We start from the raw sequence: 23,069 nt of genomic DNA on the forward strand, positions 1-23,069 counted from the left end.
AACTTTGAACATATGGCCCTTAGTTCTTATTCATCATTCCATCCTTGAAGGCCTAGCGCTCCACCACCACCCATCACAGTGCGATGATGAAAAAACTTTATGGAGCAGCAAATCTTTGATCGATAAACAATTATTTTACTCGCAGCACTATATCTTGCACTACTTTATAAGCATGAGAAACCAAGATCTACATGGATGGATGAAAAAAAAAGGATCCTCAATGAACATTGATCAGGTGAAGAAGCCAAAGGAATTCCCAGTCGAGCTGACAGTGATGCGAGGCCACACTCCTGCTTCACTGAGAACAGCGTCATTATGCACCTTATTCACACTGGTGCTGCGCACTCATATGCAAAGTTCTGACGTTTCCAATTGTAGTCTGTGGACTTAAGGCTGCCCTATTTTTCTTCTTGGGAGATTCCTTTGCAGCAGTCTAGGCTGCAAGGTCAAAAAAGTCGACTCTCTCTAAAAAGATTTTCTCGACGTTCATTGGCAGTTCAAGCTTCAAACATACAAACTTGACTTTTTTTTCTATGCAGCCTGGAAAAGATTGCAAAGGAACTTGTGTAGGAGGCTGGACTGGCTTGTAGTGGGTACCAGAGGTACTTACACCTTGTGCCAGGTCCAGTTATCCCTTATTAGTGTAGAAGAGGTGTTTCTAGCAGCTTAGACTGATAGAAGGTAGCTATGGCAAAGCAGCTTAGGCTGAACTAGGAGACATGTAAAGCTCCTACTATACCACTGGTGTCATATGCACAATATCATAAGAAAACACAATACACAGAAGTACCAAAAATAAAGGTACTTTATTTTTGTGACAATATGCCAAAAGTATCTCAGTGAGTACCTTCAGTGTGAGGATAAGTTATATACACAAGATATATGTACACAAACCAAATTATGCAGGTTATAGCAAGAAAAGTAATGCAAGCAGTGTAAAATTACAGTAGATTGCAATAGGAGCACATAGGTATAGGGGCAACACAAACCATATACTCCAAAAGTGGAATGCGAACCACGAATGGACCCCAAACCTATGTGAGCTTGTAGGGGGTCTCTGGAACTGGAAGAAAACAGTGAGGGTTAGAAAAATAGCCCACCCCAAGACCCGGAAAGATAGGTGTAAAGTTCACCTACTACCCCCAGGGAGCACAGAAGTCGTGATAGGGGGATTCTGCAGGAAGAATAAACACCAGCAATGCAACAACAGTGATTTTCCGGACCTGAGTACCTGTAAGACAAGGGGACCAAGTCCAAGAGTTGCGACAGGGTCGAGAGTGGGCAGGAGCCCAGGAAATGCCAGCTGAGGGTGCAAGGAAGCTGCCACCGGTTGGAAGAAGCTTGGAGTTCTACAAGAAAGACGAGGACTAGGAACTTTCCCCTTTAAAGGAAGGATGTCCCACGTCGTGAAGAAGCTTGCAGAGGTGTTCCCACGCAGAAAGACCGCAAACAAGCCTTGCTAGCTGCAAGGGTTGCGATTAGGGTTTTTGGATGCTGCTGTGGCCCAGGAGGGACCAGGATGTCGCCACTTGGATGAGGAGATAGCGGGGGCGCCCAGAAAGTCAGGGAGCCCTCACAGAAGCAGGCAGCACCCGCAGAAGTACCTGAACAGGCACTTGGAAGAAGAGTGAACCAGAATCCATTCAAAGTCACAAAAGGGAGTCCCACGACGCTGGAGGACAACTCAGAAGGTTGTGCACTGCAGGTTAGAGTGCTGGGGACCCAGGCTTGGCTGTGGCCGAAGGAAATTCTGGAAGAGTGCACAGGAGCTGGAGCAGCTGCAAATCACGCGTTACCCAGCAATGCAGTCTAGTGTGGGGAGGCAAGGACTTACCTCCACCAAACTTGGACTGAAGAGTCACTGGACTGTGGGAGTCACTTGGACAGAGTTGCTGAGTTCCAGGGACCATGCTCGTGCTGAGAGGGGACCCAAAGGACCGGTGATGCAGTCTTTTGTTGCCTGCGGTTGCAGGGGGAAGATTCCGTCGACCCACGGGAGATTTCTTCAGAGCTCCTGGTGCAGAAAGGAGGCAGGCTACCCCCAGAGCATGCACCACCTGGAAACAGTGGAGAAAGCCGGCAGGATGAAGCGATACAAGGTTGCTAGTATTCGTCTTGCTACTTTGTTGCGGTTTTGCAGGCGTCCTGAGCAGTCAGCGGTCGATCCTTTGGTAGAAGGTGAAGAGAGAGATGCAGAGGAACTCTGATGAGCTCTTGCATTCATTATCCGGTGAGATTCCCAAAGCAGAGACCCTAAATAGCCAGGAAAGGAGTTTTGGCTACCTAGGAAGGAGGATTGGCTACCAAGAGAGGTAAGAGCCTATCAGAAGGATCCTCTGATGTCACCTGCTGGCACTGGCCACTCAGAGCAGTCCAGTGTGCCACAGACACCTCTGTTTCCAAGATGGCAGAGGTCTGGGACACACTGGAGGAACTCTGGGCACCTCCCCTGGGAGGTGCAGGTCAGGGGAGTGGTCACTCCCCTTTCCTTTGTCCAGTTTCGCGCCAGAGCAGGACTGGGGATCCCTGAACCGGAGTACACTGGCTTATGCAGAGATGGGCACCATCTGTGCCGATCAGAGCATTTCCAGAGGCTGGGGGAGGCTACTCCTCCCCAGCCTTCACACCTATTTCCAAAGGGAGAGGGTGTTACACACAGAAACCTGTCTGAGGGGTTGGCAGCAGCAGCAGCTGCAGTGGAGACCCCGGAAAGGCAGTTTGGCAGTACCCGGGTTCTGTGCTAGAGACCCGGGGGATCATGGAATTGTCCCCCCAATGCCAGAATGGCATTGGGGTGACAATTCCTGGATCTTAGACATGTTACATGGCCATGTTCAGAGTTACCATTGTGACGCTGTACATAGGTAGTGACCTATGTACAGTGCACGCGTGTAATGGTGTCCCCGCACTCACAAAGTCCGGGGAATTTGCCCTGAACGATGTAACTTTGCACCCAACCTTCACCAGGTGAAGGTTAGACATATAGGTGACTTATAAGTTACTTAAGTGCAGTGGTAAATGGCTGTGAAAATAACGTGAACGTTATTTCACTCAGGCTGCACTGGCAGGCCTTTGTTAGAATTGTCAGAGCTCCCTATGGGTGGCAAAAGAAATGCTGCAGCCCATAGGGATCTCCTGGAACCCCAATACCCTGGCTACCTCAGTACCATATACTAGGGAATTATATGGGTGTACCAGTATGCCAATGTGAATTGGTAAATTTAGTCACTAGCCTGTTAGTGACAAATTTGGAAAGCAGAGAGAGCATAACCACTGGGGTTCTGGGTAGCAGAGCCTCAGTGAGACAGTTAGGCATCACACAGGGAATACATATAGGGCACATACAAATGACCACTGGGGCCCTGCCTGGCAGGGTCCCAGTGACACATAGACTAAAACAACATATATACAGTGAAATATGGGGGTAACATGCCAGGCAAGATGGTACTTTCCTACAACTTGGCACAGTGTATTCCTCCTTTGATCATAACTAGTGTTTGTTTATTGTTTCCTAAAGGAAACTTTGGTTACTGAGTGAAAGCCCTGTGAAAGAATTAAAGGTGAGCAGTTTTGTATTCATTATGCAAACCTAACATTGAAGAGTCTCATTTCAAGACATCCTTTGCACATGTGTGAGGAAGATGTATTCTTGATATTGGATCAGGGCACTCAGATTGAAAAAGACTTAAATGTACCCTTACCTTAAATGTGCATTTTCCCACTAGGTGTGCAGTGGCATTCGGTTAAATGAAGGTGGCAAACTTGCACACGCTGGCTGAACTGTTGAATGTACACGTGAAAAATACTTTTGCTAGCAGCGGTTTAATGTATATAATGTGCTAGCATCATTGAAATATCCAGGGTGTTCTTCAGTAGCATATGTTCAGTAATAAGGTGCAGACTTCATCAGAAAGAGTATAGCAGAAGGGCTCTGTGAGCCCTGACGTCTTCCTCTTGTTTCTGCAGGCAGCCTCTACATTCAAAATGTATCCATTTCTCACCCCGAGGGCCTGGCTCGGTCCGAGGGGATAAATAAACGGGCTGAAGGTTGCTCGGGCCTTAGCTGAATTGGAGTACTTGCTACACGTCCTTCGCTGTAGTAGCCTCAAGCACTAGGCCTCTAGCGTGGCATCATAGCTTTACCACCATGCAACAGTTGCCACCGCTTGCCTTCCCCAGATCTTCAGCAATAAATAGTGGCTAATGGAGTGTGCAGGTTGGGGCAAGGAGCTAACCCGTCACCTTGACCAAAGTAAATTGATAGTTTTGTCAACCCTGGCATTATGGTGTCCATGTTACAACGTAACAAAGGGAATAAGTTGATAAAGATGCTGAAGTCGTGGATATACCTACTGCGTGTGAAGAATTATCTGTTCCAGTGGAGGAAGCCTCCTGTAAGCATCCTCCGTCGTCTGTCAGCACCTGGCACCTGCAATTGGGAGCTGTCAAATACATTCAGATTCAGTCGTTTCTCTCTCTCTCTACCTCTCTCTCATTCCCGCAAATATATAGATATATAAAGAGAGAGAGATTTATGGCTGACATATTTTGACAAAATGCTACTTTGACACTGGACCCAAGTGGTGCCTAGGACATAAGAGTCTGCTGTAGCAATTGTGAGCAGTCACACAGGCTTCTCAGGAAGGTAGTGTGGGGGTGCCCAAGCTCAGAACCCAGTGATCACAAAGCAGCCTCCATCGTCTATCCTGTTATCCCTGGGTCCCCCTTCTGGTCTAGGTTTCACTCCTTTTAGGAATAATAGTAATAGGTACAAGTGCCCGTTATCCCTCTAGTGAATAGTCAATGTCCTCAGTCTTTAACAGTTCTTCATCATGGTATGTCCTGAAAGTGTTTAGCTGTCGGGCAGCAGCCTCTCTCCTGCTTCTGCGAGGGTATACATGCCATGGTTCTGATGCAGCCTCCTCAGCAGCAGTAAGGTTGCGTCTGAAGAGAGGCGGTGGGAGCAGACCACAGAGAGCCTTCCGTGTGGGTGGATCTCATCACAGCCACACTCCAGCCAGCTTGGGTGCTAGGCTTTGCCCATGCCCCACTTCAAGGCTATGTCTCTTCGGGTCCAGTGGTATACTGGAAGCTGCAGGTTCTGAATGAGGAGTAGCAGCAAAGGGCAGTAACACTGTTTTGGTTACAGCAGCCTAAGATCAACCCTGTCATAACTCTTTGGGGTCACTATAGCAGATCAGCTGCACCAGTTCATCTGCGCCTGTTATCCTAGTCACAGAGGCACCAGGTAGCCATGATTCTGCAGTTCCGACCTGGAACTTTCAATAGGAAGTTCGTCACCAGCAAACACCTGGGGCAAGCAGATTGCTCTCCTCTTTACTCCTTTCTCTGGCAGACCCCAAAAGCACCGGGATCTCAGTGCACCTGCCTCCTCCTGGATAGTCATACCTCCTGCAGTGCTGGTATGATCCTTCCCTTTCTCAGTAGGGAGGTTGGCATTTGAGCACTTCAGGTCAGATGGACAGCTTCCACCAGCAAGGCAAGATTCAAGTGATATCCCCTGGGAAGCTGCGTGTCAGGTAAACACAATTTGTGGTTACACAACGGTTCCTGAGAGCTCTGCAGAACATTCTCCTCCTTGGTCATAGATAACTTGGAATTGGAAAAACAGATATACAACCAAATACTTGTATACAGTCAAAGCAGACATGGTATGTGGATCCATTGTCTGCAATTTCAAAATCTTTTTGGGGTGACTCTCCTTTCACGAGTCCTTCTCAGGCTGGTATTCAGACACAGAACTTTGTGTAAGAGTGGAGCTCCTCACAGGAGTGGAGTCTTCAGCCAGGAACACCCTGAGGCTCAAACAAGCATGAGGTTTCTGCACCTGACTGCCATCAGCAACAACCAAGAGTGATCACGGTAAATGCTGCCTCCACCTAAGAGATCTCTCTCACTTTGAACAACAGAGTCTGCAATCCCTCCATTCACCCCCACCACTTATGAAATGGCAGTGCTACAGGAGGAATAAGCACTAGCATTTCTCAGAAAAGGGCCTAATCGAATTTCTAAAGAAGTCTTGTCTCTTTTCTACCCACTCCCTTTTTAAGAACTCCACCCTCCAGTTTCAGAAATGTCTGCATTACATTTCTATTTTCTTGGGAACAGAAAACTCACCTCAATCATGCGCAGAAGTCCATGACAATGACATCCTGACTAGGTCACACATGCATCCATTACTCTGGCTCATCCATACACACAATGCACGTACCAGATAGGCCACATACACAGATCCACATAAACATTCACTTTGGATGTTAGTGCTAGAATGGGTTTGAACACAGAAGTGGAATTTACACAAGCTGAAAAGTAGGCCTCCAATCCAGTGACAGACAAAAAGGTCTGGTTATATCTATAGATTCACAAAACACAATGTCCTGGACCACCACTCTGTGTACTATACAAGAGTCCACATCTCATGCAATACAGCACGCCTGGAGCCCCCTACAGGTCACAGGAAAGGTTCAAGAACTCACTCATGTCATGGGACAGGACTAGGCCTCTGATCACACAGATTAGTATGAGGCTAGGCCCAAATAATACAGGGTGCTAGAACCACGTAGCCAGACTCTCAGGGCAGCGGAATATGACTGTACACCATGCAGGGACTATTCTCGTCGTAACGATTGTCGTGACAGTGGTATTGATTTGGGGAGGGAAAAGGTGCAATTGTAATAAATAATTAATTCAAATTGTAGATGACGTATTCAATTCACACATGTTTAGGTATTTGTTTTGAGGCTATATCAGTAATGTGTTCACTGTGGGGATTCGTACTTCATTGCATTGATGTCACACCATGCAATGTCACTTGATGAATGGAGCCGCATGCTTGCCTACCGGGGGCTGCTCGCACCGTTTCACTTCTTCCCTGTGGGCGTCTTGTACTGTACAGCATCTGTGCAGTTTCACTGTAAGCGTGCAGTTGACGTGTAGCAAAGTTTCCTTTTTTTAAAACTTTTATTTCTTTTTATTTTCAAACAACAGCACGGCACAGTACACCGTTATCAACATGGAACAACAGCAATAACACATTGGTTATTACCCAGCAGTGCAATAATGCTATCCCCCAATCAGCCGTGAGTCTCCGGCATCTTCTGCCCTATTAGATGTAAACAAGCCAAAAACAATCGCTGTACAAGTAGGATTCACTCTGACTCCACTGTACATGATGTAAGCAAACGTTTCCAAAATGATGCCCAGATATCCCCCGGCGTGAGGATGTAGGCAACAGGTCGTTGTACAGTTCTGTTTGTTCGCTACAGTGTGTGACTTCCTGGAACCATTGATCTTACGGTGGGGCTTTGCCACGACCCCGTCGCCGCGCCACCAGTGTCTCACCTAACAGCAGACCAAGGGAACACATTTGCAGTCAGTATTGGGAATCTTTTGGAGCCATCCCAGCAGCGCAACTGGTGGGGTGATTCGTGCTTGAAAATCAATAACTTCCTGCAGTAAGTGTGTAATTTGTGACCAGAAGTGCTGGATCGTTTCGCACGGCCATGCCAGGAGTACAAAGTCTGCCTCCCCACAACCACAGTGTGCACATTCAGAACTGTCTCTCAATTCCCATTTGTACAACTTCCATGGGGTGTAATAGAGTCAATGAAGGAAGCGGTAGTTTATAAACTGTAAACTTGGGAGCAATCCTCCAGTGTGTGCCTAGTAGTAGAACCATACCTCCTCCGTTATGGGTTGACTAAGATCCACTTCCCATGCCAATTCTGCTGGAGGAATAGTCCTAGCGATCGACCTCTGGACCGCACTATATATAGTTTTGGGGGTCTCACAGGGGTAACCAATATTTCAGAAGGGCCAGATCTATCAGGTTCGCAAAGGAACGCCGGAGACAGCTCCTTGCATATCATTTTAACCCTCTGCAACAGGTTACAGTCCGGCGGCATAGGTATGTGGTGGTAATGTAGCGGTCACCTGGTTTTACTATCTTTAATTTGTGAAGATGGGCACACGCCTTGGGCTGGCAGTACCACCGAACAGCGAATGAGGCTGAGGTGGGCTGCAGGGGTATACACCAGCAGCAGGGATAATCTGCGACGTAGCATGTCCCACGCACGCACTGTGCGTTTTACTGTATTAGTTTAGTTTACCCTGTCGACAGCCCCGGCCCATAGGACTACATCTAGTGCATGTAGGTGTGTCACAGCAGTTTCAATAGCCAGATCGGGTAAGTATTTAGAAGGATGAAACCAGTATTAAGCAAAATGCACTTCAGCGCTGAGGTAAGAAAGTTCTATATCTGGCACGGAAAACCCTCCCAACTGATATGGCAATGTCAATCTAGACCAGGCCCCGTGGCTGTTTTCCTGCCCAGACTAGGCGCACTAACAGGGTGGAGAGGGTACTCAAAAAGGGAACAGGTATATTCACAAAACAATAAACCATAGCAAAACCGCCATTTTATCAAGCCAATGCGCCCTGTCATACAAAATGGTAATTTAAGCTGCTGATTCTGTCCTCCAGTCTAGTGATGTCTCTACCATAGTTTAAGGTCAGTGCTTAGTCCTTATCTAGACTTATCCAAATCCCCAAGTACCTGATGGGGGAGTCTGCCCACGCTAACCGGTAGTCCAGCTCAAGTTAACAAGTGCAAGGTGTGAGGGGAAAAATAAGCAATGATGTCCAGTTTATGGAGATGCCGGGCCACTCTCCAAAATGAATGCAGGCCCGAATCATGGGGTGGGGTCCACTCTGCAGATTACGGACATAGAGTGTAATGTCATCCACACAGAGTGAAATTCAAAGGGAGATAGCAGAGAATAATCACAGTATTTTTAATGTAATATAGCTGCAAGGGACTGCGGCTATTGCAAATAGAATAGGAGCAAGGGGACACTCCCGGACGGGTTCCCCTATGCACCAATAGGTGCCGCGACATGTCCATTCAAATGCAGTCTGGCAATTGGCTTCGTACAGAGCAATTGAACTAGCTAAAGTAGTGAGGAATATCCATCCGAGTGAGTGCAGCGAACAGAACTAAGTAACACAACTGCCTGTGTGTATGAATCTTTCTGTGTGGCAGTTGGCAGTACACCTCGTGTGTCCGCATCTGTCTGACCAGTACTGTGTGTCTGTTGGTACAGGATCACTGGCAGGGTCAGCTTTAGGCATGGGTCAGCTGGGCCTCGGCCCAGGGCGCTTTGCTTCAGACTGGTGCACTGAGCTTACCTACCAATTCGTTTTAATGTATATTTTTTAAATTCTAGACCACCAGACACTGTTCATTATTTTTCAACCTCTCTATAAATGTTTTTGTTCCGTTTCCTTTGTCATTTATCTCCTCCATATTCTTTCTCCATTTGCTTTTCGCATGGGGCTTAATAAGCGCAAAGGCACACCCCAAGTATCAGTATACGTTCAGTGTCTGCCTGTGACACTGTGTGTATAGTATGGGTTGTCAATATCACTGTGTGTAGTAATGATGTGTACAGTCTTTATGGCGACTAGAGTTGGGCGAGGCCTGGCTCAGCCCAAGGTTATGTTGGAACCTTGAGCCCATGATGAGCTGAACTTTCAGGTGGCTTCTGCTTGCCACTCTCGCTCTTCTACCCTCATGCATAAAGAGGCAAAAAACAAGCATTGGTATTTGAGGTAAAAAGGAGCGACAAATAGATACAGGGTTGGACAGGGACAGAAAATAGGCCCTGGAATCAAAATGAACGTGTCCACCGTGAATCAGATTGCTAAAAAGTGGCCCATCTTTGCAAATGTGGGCAGTTTTGAGCTTTTAAAAACACGTTGTATATGTGTTCTGCGAGGTATAGCAGGTTGCATGGATCTGAGCTTGCTACAGGCAGTGTTTGTTTTAATAGAAGGGAACTTAACAGTAAAAACCGTCAAAACAGACCATGAAACAGGACAGAAACAATATTAAAACAGACCACACAATTACCTTTTTGGTCTGCCCATTGGGCAACGCCTGAATGCCCTATAGGCCAGCCTGACCCTGATTATACACATATTTAGTGCTGATTTGTGCAGAGTGAACCAAGAAAACCTGGAAGGCATGGCATTGTCACCATGGTGGGGGCGAGAACTGAATGATTCCAAGTTCATGTTTAAAAAATATCACTTTTAATAAGTACAGTGCTATAATGGACGTATTACTGTCAAATCTTCCACATGGGAAAGAATAACACGTTTTTGAATCGCGATTTGACTTCAGCATGTTCTGTTTTGTGTATTGTATGATTTACATGGTAAACATTTTCAGTGCTGTAAGGGGGGCCAGACCCGTGGCTCGGCTGTCCTGTGAATGTGTTGGCGGCCACCTCTAGTGGCGAGTGCAGAGGGAATTCTTGCAAGTACAGTGCCTGGGAACCCTTCCGTAGGCGCCGTAGAGTCCCTAGAAGCAGGCACCACTCACGCCCCCGCCCGGCTCAGCTGCTCTCTGGGCGTCACGTGATTTCTCGGAAAAGGCGGCTGAGGCTGAGAATGAAAACTAAGCGACCGACCCCGAGCGTCAGCCAATGAAGCAGCGCTAAAGAGTGCAGAGGAGCAGAGGCGAGGAGGGCGCAGCAGAGCCGGGGCAATAGACGAGGAACAAATATACAAAGTGACTGGCGACCACAGGGACCCCGGGCTCTGCAGGGACTCTGGATTCTGCAGAGCCTCACTTATTACCCACAGGACGAACTGCAAGAGAAAACATTGAGCAGGTAAGCACCCCCTCGCGTTCTGCCTTTCCTTTGTTTCTGTGCCTCACTTCTCTGGGAATTAATGTGGTTAGAAGCTCACCCCGTGAAAGTTGTTGTGCAGCCAGTCTCTGAACATTAGTGGAGTTAGAGGCCCTGAGAGCTGCCAGTCTCTGGGCATTAATTATTTTTTGGGAGACACGGAAGCACAAATGGCAAAATTTTAGAAGAGGAACGGAGGAGACTTTAAAAAAAAAAACATGAGACTGTATTTACCCCTTTGACTTCTATTGAGGCAGAAGCTATTCCAGGCAGGAGACGGCCAGAATGAACCCATTTTAGCTTACAAAACCGGGAGTCACCCGTCTGAATCAGATCTCTTGGCATGTATAAGCAGGGGCCACGAATCAAACCGGTGGGGCAAAACATACTGACTGCCCTTGTGCAGTGGGTGGGATCGAGGGAGCACAAGGTGCCATTACTTTTTTAATTTAAGGAGAACTGTTCCCATACTTTCTGTGAAAAGAAAAGCTTCACTGTTGTGTAAGGCAGGGGAGTCTCCTGTGCTGTGAAACCGAGGAAGCCTTCTAGCCAGAGTGCCTGCTGCTTGAAAGAAATGTGCACAACTGGTCAATCTTCAAATACTAAGGCCCATATTTATAATTTTTTAGCGCCACATTTGCGTATATGTTTGATGCTAATGCGGCGTAAACTTACAAAATACAATTGTATTTTGTAAGTTTGTGCCTGTATTGCGTAAAAAAAATGATGCAAATGCGGCGCTATAAAAGTATAAATATGGGCCCCAGTGTGCTTGGAAGCGTTATTGGCTTTCATTGATGGAATAACTTGAAGCTTCCTGATGCTACACATTTATTCGCTTTGAGTGGTTCTGCAAAGAAGTAGTCAGCTGAGCTGTGAAGTATGTACTTTATAAAGGATAGTCCTAAAATATGTCACTGAAGTATCTGCTTTTAAAGGACAGTTCTAAAATATGGTACTGAAGTATCTGCTTTTAAAGGATAGTTCTAAAATATGTCACTGTGTATAGTCTTTGTACTACTACAATCTATATTTCGGAAGCACTTTTTAATCTTAAACCTTTTCCCACATTTTGTAGTACCCTATCTTATACTGCAAGCTTAAAATAATGATTTAAATATTCACAGTGCTTTCAGTCACAGACTGGGACCTTTTAGCATTAAACATACAAAAGTTCTCAGTGGTTATAGCAAAATGATGGTGCCCCACTGTAAAGCGTGAGGAGGGGCCCTTGTGTCTCCCATGTCGCATAGTTATTCATTGTCCCTGGACTGAATGGGGGCACCCTGAAGAACTGGAGCCCCCACATGAAGGTTTGGGGGCCCTCATGCGCTGCAGAAGCTGCAGTGGCCAGTGTTACGCCCCTAACTATCCTCTTCTGCTCCCACTAGGACTCAATTCTGTGGTTCTCTGGTTCCAGGCACAGACGTCTGCAGTGCAATAACTATTAGAGGTTTCATAAAGTACGACAGCGCATTTCCCCATGATTAGCTTACCTTGCATTTATCTTTCATTTAAGGTGTGCATTATTGTACATACAGTTACCTGAAGGTGAATGACTGAAAAAAGTTACAGAATATTTTGCTAATTTAGCCACGCCTTTGACCCCCCCCCCCACGCTCACTCACCCTGCCCTCATTGTGCAGAGCATCACAGTTCCCATACTTTTTGTAATGCACTTCGACTGACCACTGCCCTGGTGTCTTAATTCGGAATGCCATGCTTGTACTAGCCTGGTCAAGCAAGATAAGGCAGGGCCATGGGGGCAAGTCTGGGGGTCTCAGCAGGGTTGTCATAAATAGCTGTTCAACAAGCCAGCCTGAAGTGTGCCCCTCCCATAGACACAGCTGGCATACTGGGTCCTCATGGGTGAATAGTGGTGTGGTGTGGTGTCTGTTCTATTCAGTCATCAATGTTTAGCCCAACTTAACATTATCATTTTGAAAGGCATTTTGCATGCCTGAAGACACTGTGTGCAGAAAGACAGATTTGTTTGGGGAGTACATAGAACATTTTAGAGGTTTCATTCTGTATCCCCTTCTTCTGAATCAGGCCAGTTTAAAAGCTGGATCTCAGATCGATATTGAGCTTATTGAGAGTGATCAAGCTGTATTTGAGTTCCAATCGCTTTACCACCTCCTGAAGTAAGCCATTACTGCTCGCTATTGCAAACAGGTTTGCAAAATGAACAATTATGTTATTCAAATGGGATGAAGTAGCCTTACGCCCTCAAACACACATGGTAAATATCAATCTCCACCATGGAGACTATGAAGTATTGATAGTGCCACAGAACCCAAAGAAAATGTTTCACAAAATACTCATGTCTCTACGGCTTGATTCAGATAGTGAAAGCTATATATAAAAAACAGGATCCTCAACAAGGTGGGAAAGGCGTTTGGATGGGGAGACAACAAAACTAGATTATGGTCCAGTTTGTTTTAGCCATAGAACAAGGATACTTAACATCTAATGGCAGCTTTACCAGTTCATGCAACTATGTTGGAAACACACAATGTGTTCTGAAGGTGGGCAGGACCCACAACCCAGTGACAGTTCCCTGGGAAGGGTAGTCCCTTACTTATCACTGTGTGGTCGAGTGAGTTAGTTAAAAACTATAAGACATGGTTTATAATTCTGGCCTCTCAATTTTGCCCAGTTGTGTGCTCTTGAGCAATCACACTTGAACGTATTCCGCTGCTTCCTTTTTGCACGATTGAGAGTATTTCGAATCAGTGATAACGCTTCTAGTGAATGTGTGGAGAACATACAACAGGATATTAGTAGGGGATGGGGAGTGCCAGGTTTGATTGTATATCCAGTAAAATGCAGTATGATGCTAAATGTATAGCCTCTGGGGCAAATCACAGTCTATTGCAGTCTGTGGTCTGCTACTTTCACAAACTGTTTAATCCAGGGAAAATGCCTGTGCCTTTGTACACCGCTCAAACAGTACGTGAGCACTCTAATGCAGGGTTAGTGAGAAAAATAAACACAAATAAACACAAAGTCCATATTGTGCATTGTGCAGGACTCCTCCATCCTAGCCACTGATGGCCACCTATTTTACAGCTCATAATGGGCTGAAAGAGTAAGAGCTGACCACTAGCCCTGCATCTGTGCCTGCAGCTGGACAGTACCCACATATGCAAGACAAACCTGCAAAACACAGAGTGGTTGGCTACCCTGGTAGCACTCCATAGCTAGGGAGCATTGTAGGTGACACCATGACATATGTCATTGCATTACAGCCCTCTCCCCTGTCACTTGGTAATAAATAAGAGACCCCTCCAGCCGGGCCACTCCACAATGAGTTTTATGACTTTGGTCATAAATGCTCAGGTGGGTGATTATTCTGATAGCGCCTTCAAATGTCCTGTATGTAGTACAGTATAGGGCGCTCACCTCTGAAGACAGGGATTCTGCTTGTACAAAATAACCTTTTAACTACTCCCTCCTAAAAAGGGACTGTCCTGTCAGCGGCATTTTAATGTTTCCATGGGACCTAATGTACGCAAGAAAACTAAGCCCCTCATACATTAGTTTGATAGTAACAACACATCTCTAATTGGGGTGTAGTGGGCACCTAACTCCCCTGGGCTCTGGTTCAACTGCACCTGCTACACTGTTGACAGCTATGCCCCTGTGCCCCACATCAGCAATCACTACCCCAACCTGCCACTACTTTGCCTACCATTACACTATCCAGGGTGGGAGGAGGCTGGGTGGAGAGGTGGGGAAGAGTGAATTTGGGTCCCTGCACCCCAAAGCTCTCTTATTTTAGGTTTGGCTGCAGACAGCATTAGCTGTTTGGAAGACAAATTACTTTTTTAATTCCTCAAAAAAGGTACAAAATATAGTACAGAGAGAGAGTAAGTGGCCTTTGGGTCAACCTCCTTCGAGCACGGATTGTCACGTTTTTTATGACGTCGCATTGTTTGGGTGGGCCCAATGTCAAGCTCATGGTATTCTCTGGATGGTTGTTTGTCCTATTTGTCTTCCTATTACGTTTTGGTGATGCAGCACCAGCAGTTCGTTTGTTACAATGAAGTACAACATGATGTGTAGCTTGTAATTCAGAGTCACTGTGTGTTTTCTAACGGATTTACATTGCTGACATAATATTGTAATTGCTGGTTGATGGATTTTTTGTTTAGGAATGCCTTTTGTTTGGATGCCTTGGCTGCCATAAAGACACAGTGCTATATATTGAATGATTTTGCATATTTGTTTGTTATACTTTGATGACATATTATGTTGCAAGATTTACAGCTTTCCTTATTCTTGATGTAAAGACTTGCACGTCCATATACTTTCTCAAACATGTAACAAAAATACTGACCCTCTGGCAAAAGTTTCTGCTATGCAATATTTTGATGTTTATGCATTTTAGCTTACCCCTTCAAATGCAAATTTCATTTGCTGACTCCTTCTCATAATACTCTCCTTTGAGGGCACAGCTTACCTCTGTTAAAGCAGTCTGCTCTGCAAAGGGGCTAGCTTCCATACTGCTGAATCCAAAGATGTGACTTCATTAGGGGATTTTATTCCGAGGACAGCTGGGGATTACTACACAAAGTTGGTGAAAACACTTACCATATCAAAAGGTTAGACCTACTGGCTGTGCCAATGCTTTCTCAATTTAAATTACTCTTCCGTATTTTGAAACAACCATTCATCTATTGTATATAACGTATCTTGGATGATGAAGTGATGGTGCACCTCAGCGCTTCCAAAATCATATTCCACGGGTGAGCCAAAAACATGTATGAATGGAGTTTGAGTTGTGAGTAACCAGGTGAGAATGGCAGAATTGGAGTACTGAAATAACCTGGATGGAATCCCAACATTACTTTCTCTTCTAGGATGCCACCTCGTTCCATGCTTTCTGCACTGCTGAGCACTGAAGTTGCCTGACACCCAGTGCATTCTGAAAGCTGTCTTCATTTGCTTCCAATGAAACCATTTTCAATATCACACCTGATATGATGCCCTTTCCTAGAGTCCCTGGGCAGGCAGTGGGTGGGAGCTGTTGCTTACCGCGACTGATCTCCCAGAGCTAACAGCAGCCAAGTATTACTCCAGCAGGAAGTAAGCTGAAGAAACTCGGATAGATCATGTCACCGTGAATAACACTCAATGAACTGGGAGTCCAGTTTGTACTATATTGTGAAAAAAGATGGCAACTTTTGTTTAAAGGGATACAACATTGGCACCTATAAATATACTGCAGGAAGAAAACTAGAAGGTACCACCATCTTCTGTGGCAAAGGTACAGACCCCAAAATATTTATGTCGTGCAAAATAGGGGCAAGATGTCCCATAACATTGACCCCATGGCCACTGTGTCCTATAGGACTGCACTTAGCGTAACTGGAACTTCAGAACTCCTATACTTACCTATTTTGTTTACTAATTAGGTCTCGAACAATGTGACATTGCTGATAGGAAAAAGAATAACTTGTAGCAAACCCGCTATATTACGTCTAAAGCTCTGCTTCAGTGACATTTAATTTAAAAACGACATGTTTAGTATGCTGAAGCCGCAGCTACTAACAGTTTCAAGTTAAAAACAAAAAAATGTACTTAAGAACACACTATCCATACTGAAGCATCCCAGTCAGGAGAGTCAGTGGTGAAGTTTTTGGTTGCCAGGGCTCTGTGTCCAGTTCACTGGAGGCTGGGATCTCCTGCTGAAAGCTTCCACAAAACTGAATCAGACTCCAGTCTGTGATAGAAACAGTTTGAAAGTCGTACCCGGCCATGAAAAGTGCGGCAATGTCACAGTAATGGCTGACTGTGTGATCTACAAGTGCTAATCTATAATAACAATAATGTTAATTGGTGTCCAGAAAGGGACGTAGTTCACGTGTTTTGAGACAAGTTGCAAACTCAACAAGTAGTGGTAGGTAGGCGTCCCACTACGACTTCGATACGGGGGCCAAACTTTAGGGCCCATATCGCGAAAGTGGATGGTTGTGGTCACGATTTTCCAGTGGCGTGGTGCACAATGGATGCAGACACGAATGGAATCCAAGCCTTCACTTGTTCTCAGATGAGGAACAAATCTGTGACTTAAAATGATGGAGTCTCTGTTACCACAAGGGCTAGAAAAATGATTCCAACGGTGCCAAAAGCACAAAAGCTGGCAGCCGCCAATGGAACCAGAAATAACTCCAGAGGATGCAGGTTAGAAACTTCCAGGGTTTATTTGGTTCTAGGAAGGAACAATAGGGGTACCCTTGTAGTCCGGGTGGGTCAAAGACAGTGGATGTTCAACAATGTTGATTCAGGAAAGTATCTCTACATCTTCAGTAGTCAAGAAATGCTTCTCCGTTGTCCTTGTGTTGCTTCCTAGTCAGCTAGGCTTCATGGATCTCTGTTAGGACCCAGGCTATACTTGATTGTAGGTTGGCTTCTCCCTGGCAGATCTAGGCTTTATTAGGAACATTTAGGGGGTCTTGCATCTCAGCGCACAATCTTTACATCGGATGAACTAGCCAGGGCTAGCATAGTGGACTTAGAACTGGTCGATTTACAGCTATTATATATAATAATCTAATTCTTTTTGGCAAGGTGTGGTTTCTATTTACCAAAGGCATGAACAGACTGGAAAAAACACAGCATATATGTGGATAGCTTTGAAGTGGCCTAACTTATATACAGTGTCCCCATCGCCTAGTGATTGAGAGAACGATTGTTTATGGTAGCCCTGACTAGTTTACTACACCCCTGAGAGTTCCAGTTTCAAGTGACTTAATGTGATGTTTTATGTTACAGCTGTAATGATTGTCTGTTATCATGTTGAAGGCTGACATTAGCAAATTGTTCAGATGTGATTACATACTGTATGCAGTGGAATAATGTTGATATATATGAAAGGCACGGTGGGAGGGATATGCAGTGGCCCCCTGGATCACTGTCAGATCTGTCCCCAGTTCTCCCCTGTCCCAGTCCACACGCTACAATTCTCAAAGGAGAAGGTGTCCCACACCTACTCTGAAACACTTAAGAAAAGGAACAGCTTCTGGAACATAGATGGTAAACATAGTGAGGACACATACAAGATACAGCTACTTTTTTTTTTTTAGTTGAAGAATACTTTATTATATGAAGTGAAGAACAAAAAGGAACAACAACTTTCAGAAAATTAATCAAACTTACTCCAAAAAGCCATACAGAGAAATGTAATATATACAAAATTAAAGGATAATGCATAATTATATTACTAGCTATAAATACTAAATAATGAGTAAAACATGTACCACTTCTAAACTTGCAATTTTCTTTTTTGATTGAAGCAGCTACTATAATATATAAAAAAGTTATTTCACAACAACAAACACTATCCCTTTGTATCAACGCAGCAAATAATATAGGCCCTCATTACAACTTCGGGAAGCTGTGGGCGCCACTATACTGCCAGTGCTGGCAGTATTTGTGGCTCCCTATTATGACTTTTCCGCTGGGTCAGCGGACGGAAACAGCGTTTCCATCTGCTGGCCCAGCGGAAAAGTCATATCACCATTGCAGCCGGCTCATAATACAGCCAGCAGAAATGTTGATGTGCAGCAGGTGCAGCAGCACCCGTTGCGCATTTCACTGCCCAAAATTCGGGCAGTGAAATGCGCGATAGGGCTGTGCCTGGGAGCCCATGCCAAGTGCCGGGGCCCCCAGGGGAACCCCAAGTCCCCCTTACCGCTAGCCTTTCCACGGCGGTGTTTACCCCCATGGACAGGCTGGCGGTTGGGGATTATGACCGCCATGGACAGGCTGGCGGTTGGGGATTATGACCGCCTGGCCGACACCTGGCGGTCAGTTGCAAGGGCCTGCGGTATGGCCATGGCTAATGCGCCATGGTCATAATACACTGGGGGTACATCGCCAGCCGCCAGGGTCGTAATGAGGCCCTCAATGTTTTCCCTAATTTTGAACCCTCCCTGCTTCAGAAGCAAAGCCATGGCACTGCAAGGTTTCTGTGCCACACAGACCCCTTGTTACTAGACCAAGCTCCAGATTCTATAAGTAAGCAGACAAATTCTGTGAATTGTGCAGCACAACTCAGTCGCACTTCACCGATTCTTCTTCACAGGGAAATGGTTGGTTTTCATTCCCTTCTAAGGGTATATAAGTGGTGTGTGGGCTTCCTACAATGAGATCTGGTCCACTGACGCTTGACAGACATCTGCCTGGTGTCAATGCTGAGGGCATGTGCATCTTCCTTTGTTGTTTCGGGGGCCTCTGGAGGAGGGAGACTTAAGGGCCACTGCAGGAGAAGCACCATCCTGTGCAGCCATGCACACTGCATTCACATTGGCACCAGCATTTGCTTGTTCGTTGTGTTTGGCCATACTGAAACATGCACATCTAAAACACATCACGCTGCCAGCACATGCCCAACACTTCAGAATATCAAGACACTCAGATGTGGGGACTGTGTGTACCTTTAATGTGGAGACGCAGTAGGCAGTCTCTCCACAAGGGTCAGGTAAAGGCCTGCGCACTTGAACTGGAACAACATTGTCGCCAGCACCAATACCCCCCTATCGTCTAAGATGGGGGGCAGAAATTGTATCTCCGGTTGAAGGTTCACTTTGAGTAATCCACTGTCACCAAAGCCCAGCTCTGCTGGCGAACAGTACAGCAAAAATGTGAACCACGTCCAGTGGACGTGCAGATTGTCAGATTCACTGAATGAAAAACATTCGTCAGGCCAGGAAAATAAACAGAGCAGTGCTGCTGCATGTATTTTCCAAGTATGCAGAAGACTTTCGTCTCTCTTCCTGATAAGAAAGAGTTGTAACAGGAAAGTTCAGAGATCAAATATAAAGCAAGGTGTCGCTGGCCCTACCAGCTGCACCACCACAAATACTAACCCTTCTGAGTAATGGGAGGGAGATGATGTGGCATAGCGGCCAGATCTGCTGACATGCATCACAGGAATACCCACTGTGGGATACAGTACAGCATTTGTCTGAAGACAAACAAAAACACATAGTTATTGTACAGTCCTCTTTGTGCGCAGGAAGGCCTCAAAAAGATTGTTTTTGCAGCAGGGTGTATGTCTCGACCGGCACTAGTATTTTAACAAGCATTTGCAATCCAATGGGTCTCGCTTTTGTTCGACTTAGAGCTATTAGCGTTATAAAATCCTAACCGGACTTTTCTTGCCACATAACTTGAAAATCAAAAGTAAACCAGTTTTGCATTAGCGAGCTGATTCACAGGGCCACGGCCGCGATAAGGAGAGACACAAAAGGAAAAAGAAGTTTGCTCGCAGTCAAACTTATTGGCAAAAGTGCAATTAGCCATGTAACATTTCACCCGAGGCGGTAACAAAACCTCCCCAAAGAAGGACAAAGGTTACCAATGTCATCAAAGGATTTTTGAAGGGCAAGCCCACGAACGAGTGATAGTGATTGGCGTGAGGTGGACGTTGTTAAAAGCCCAAAAACATACTAACACGTCAGAAAAGCAGCGCATGCGCGCTGCTATGCTCGACCTAAAAATTAGGACAAGATACCAGAGAAGGAGGTAATGATGGTTGAGGCCCTCTCCCACCTCAGCATGTCATATAAGGGGTCAAAGTGCATTTTAAAAAAAGTGTGTGAACTGTGATGCTGCATGCAATGGGGCGGGGTCAATGAGTGTGGGGGCGGCGTCAAAGGTGTGGTTAAAAAAAAAAATATATATATATATACACACACATATATATTCTCCTTCAGGTAGCTACAAGTAAAGTAACTCACGGCTTAAAGGAAAAATAAATAAATAAAAAGTTACGTTAACCAGTGGAGAAGAGTAAGTGCACTATTGTGAATTATGAAACCTCTAGTAGTTAATGCACTGAGAGGTCTGTGTGTAACCAGAAAGCCACAGAATAAAATCTTGGTTGGGGCAGTGGAGAATAGTGGCTTGTGTATCAATGGTGCTACAATGGCCCAGCCTGTGACAAAAAGCCTTGAGAACGTGTAAATCATTTAGTTAAACTTGCATTACAAGCAGTATAAGACAGGATGCTACCAAATGTGCAAAAAGGTTTAAGAAAAAAAAGTGCTTCAAAAATATAGTTAGTTATTTTATCTAACTGCCATGAAAAGCACACACTGCACAGCTCACTTGCACTACCAGTCAAAAATAATATATCTGTCATCACAAAGTTTCATGTGATTCGATCAATTAAACCAGTACCTTCTCCGGGGCCACTTTACATTAGCAGATTAAGCAGTTGTGTGCATTTGCATTTCTTTTAGGAAAGGAAGCACCCTGGCAAGAAAGCCTGTTTATTGTTAAACCGCCTGCCCCTCCCTTGGTCTCGTACCACAGGAGACTCCCAGCATGAAACTTTAGCTGAAGCATTTGCACGATTGGAGTTTACCATCCTGGGATGGTTGTCTTCTCATAAAAAGTAGGGGAACGTCGTGCCACTCCGATCCCGCCCACTTCGGCAACTATCAGCAATAACAATATTAGAAATCTGCAGCATGTATTGAATATTAAGTTGCTTGTCTTGTATTCCTTAGGATGGCTGCCGGCTGCGTCCGATCCACGAGAAAGCTCAAGCAATGGATGATTGAACAAGTGGACAGTGGGAAGTACCCTGGTCTGGCCTGGGATGACCCGGACCATACCTGTTTCCGTATTCCCTGGAAGCACGGGGGCAAGCAGGACTTTCGCCAGGACGAGGATGCTGCCATTTTCAAGGTGTGTTGTGTGGTGAAAGAACATGGAGCTTGATTGGTGAGCTTGTGTGGGACGGGGGGAGAGTAAGCATGGTCAGTTGCAGTGAACCGGTCTAGGCTTTGGTGAAAGCAGCCATGGGCTGGCGTGGAGAGCTGGTGTGTTTCAGTCTGGTGAAAAGACAAGGAATGGGAAAGGGTAGTCAGATGTGAACCAGGGGATGTGAAAGCGGATGCAAGGGTAGATACCAAAGAAGGCCAGGGTTAGGGTGAACAGATCTAGACAAGTATGTTGATCGGATGTGGCAAGTGTTAGCTAGAGTGGCGAGCTGACCTAGCAGGCAGTAGTGGGGATCAGATTTGGGTTGGTGAGAGAGAATGTGTCACACAAAAATCAGGAATCGTAGACTAGGAATAGGTCATTATAATTAGATGACGTGATTAGTTGTGCCGAGCAGGCATAGGCCTGGTTAGTGAGCACATGTGGGTTTGAATGCAATAGTAGGAATGGACAGCATAGTAAGCAGATGCCAGTTAGGGGGATGTGCAAGACTGGGCCAGGAGATTAATGCAATAAGGCCGGGTTGAGAAAAAAACTGATCATCAGAAGTTTTTCAAAATGGCACAGCATGCGTTAGCTAGGATGGTGCACAGACATAGTAGACATGTGACCAGATGAGGGGCTGGGTGATATGCTGGTATGGATCAGCAATAGTTTTATTATAAATACCATGAGAGTTTGTGTGGGCCAAATAGCCTTGTGCTGCATTCCTGGTTGCACTAACATCTCACATTATTGTGTCTGTGTTCCGCTCTTGCTTTGGAGTTATACCTGTAGTGTCCTGCTGGACACGTTCTAGTGTTTGGCCTGTTAAACGCACCCCACACCCATTCATCATAGGCATCACTGATCAGGTGACTCTGCCAATAAAAGGGGCCGGGCACACGTGCACTGGGCCAGTTTCATGTGCCAGAATGATGTGTCCGTGTCATCCTTATGCCTGCATGTGCGCCTAGGGCACAAGACCCTACAATGGTGATAAGCAGGTCTGACCCCGTGTGTAAGCTGGCAGCAGTTTTGCAGTTCGTTCTGGGGGGGAAGTGTAGCCCCAGTCTAAGGCAGCCCACACCTACTGCCAGCACAACAGTGACAGGGGCAGAACAGCACATGAAAAAAGCCACCTATGGAGTACACCGACATTCAACGATAAGGACCCTGCAGCCGCCCGCCTGTTGTGAGTCAGCTCGCTGACCGGCGTGGCCTCCAGAAGCAGGAAAGCAAGGAACAAAGGGGGAACAGCCCTTATGGCCAACTGCAGGAAAGCAGTGGTGGAAATGGAGCAGTGTCCGCTACTCGCTGGGAATAAGGTGAGCCCACGGGGTTGAACTGTGTGAAGCCGGGCAGGGGATTGATCTGTGAGAGGGTTTGGAGTGCCGTAGCAGACACCGGGCATCCTCAACCTTTGAGGTGCGCTGCACCAACACAGAAGAAGACACGCCCGCATCTGAAGCGCCCATATGGGCAACAAGACAGTGCCCACCTTTTGTGGCGGTTGAAGTAACTGCAGGAGCAGCCCAGCGATTCTCAGCATCTCTAGGACGAGAACCGTGCAGGCGCCAACCATCGATAGCCGCCCCCAGGTGAGAGAAGGCTGGATTGGCCAGCGGCTGCACC

At 46.1% G+C, this 23,069-nt stretch overlaps 1 protein-coding gene across 1 annotated transcript in view; it reads left to right on the plus strand.

Annotated features, from left to right (window-relative positions):
• Positions 1–10,524: 10,524 nt before the first annotated feature.
• The window catches only part of LOC138299672 (interferon regulatory factor 9-like), a 209,017-nt gene continuing 196,472 nt past the window's right edge, over positions 10,525–23,069 (plus strand). Inside the window, exons 1-2 of the mRNA XM_069238144.1 lie at positions 10,525–10,697; positions 21,239–21,419. Of these exons, the coding sequence (XP_069094245.1) occupies positions 21,240–21,419 (180 nt within the window). The 5' untranslated portion in view covers positions 10,525–10,697; position 21,239. The remainder of the gene's footprint in view (positions 10,698–21,238; positions 21,420–23,069) is intronic.

This window comes from Pleurodeles waltl, chromosome 6 (genome assembly GCF_031143425.1).
Source record: "Pleurodeles waltl isolate 20211129_DDA chromosome 6, aPleWal1.hap1.20221129, whole genome shotgun sequence".
Taxonomy (NCBI): Eukaryota; Metazoa; Chordata; class Amphibia; order Caudata; family Salamandridae; genus Pleurodeles; species Pleurodeles waltl.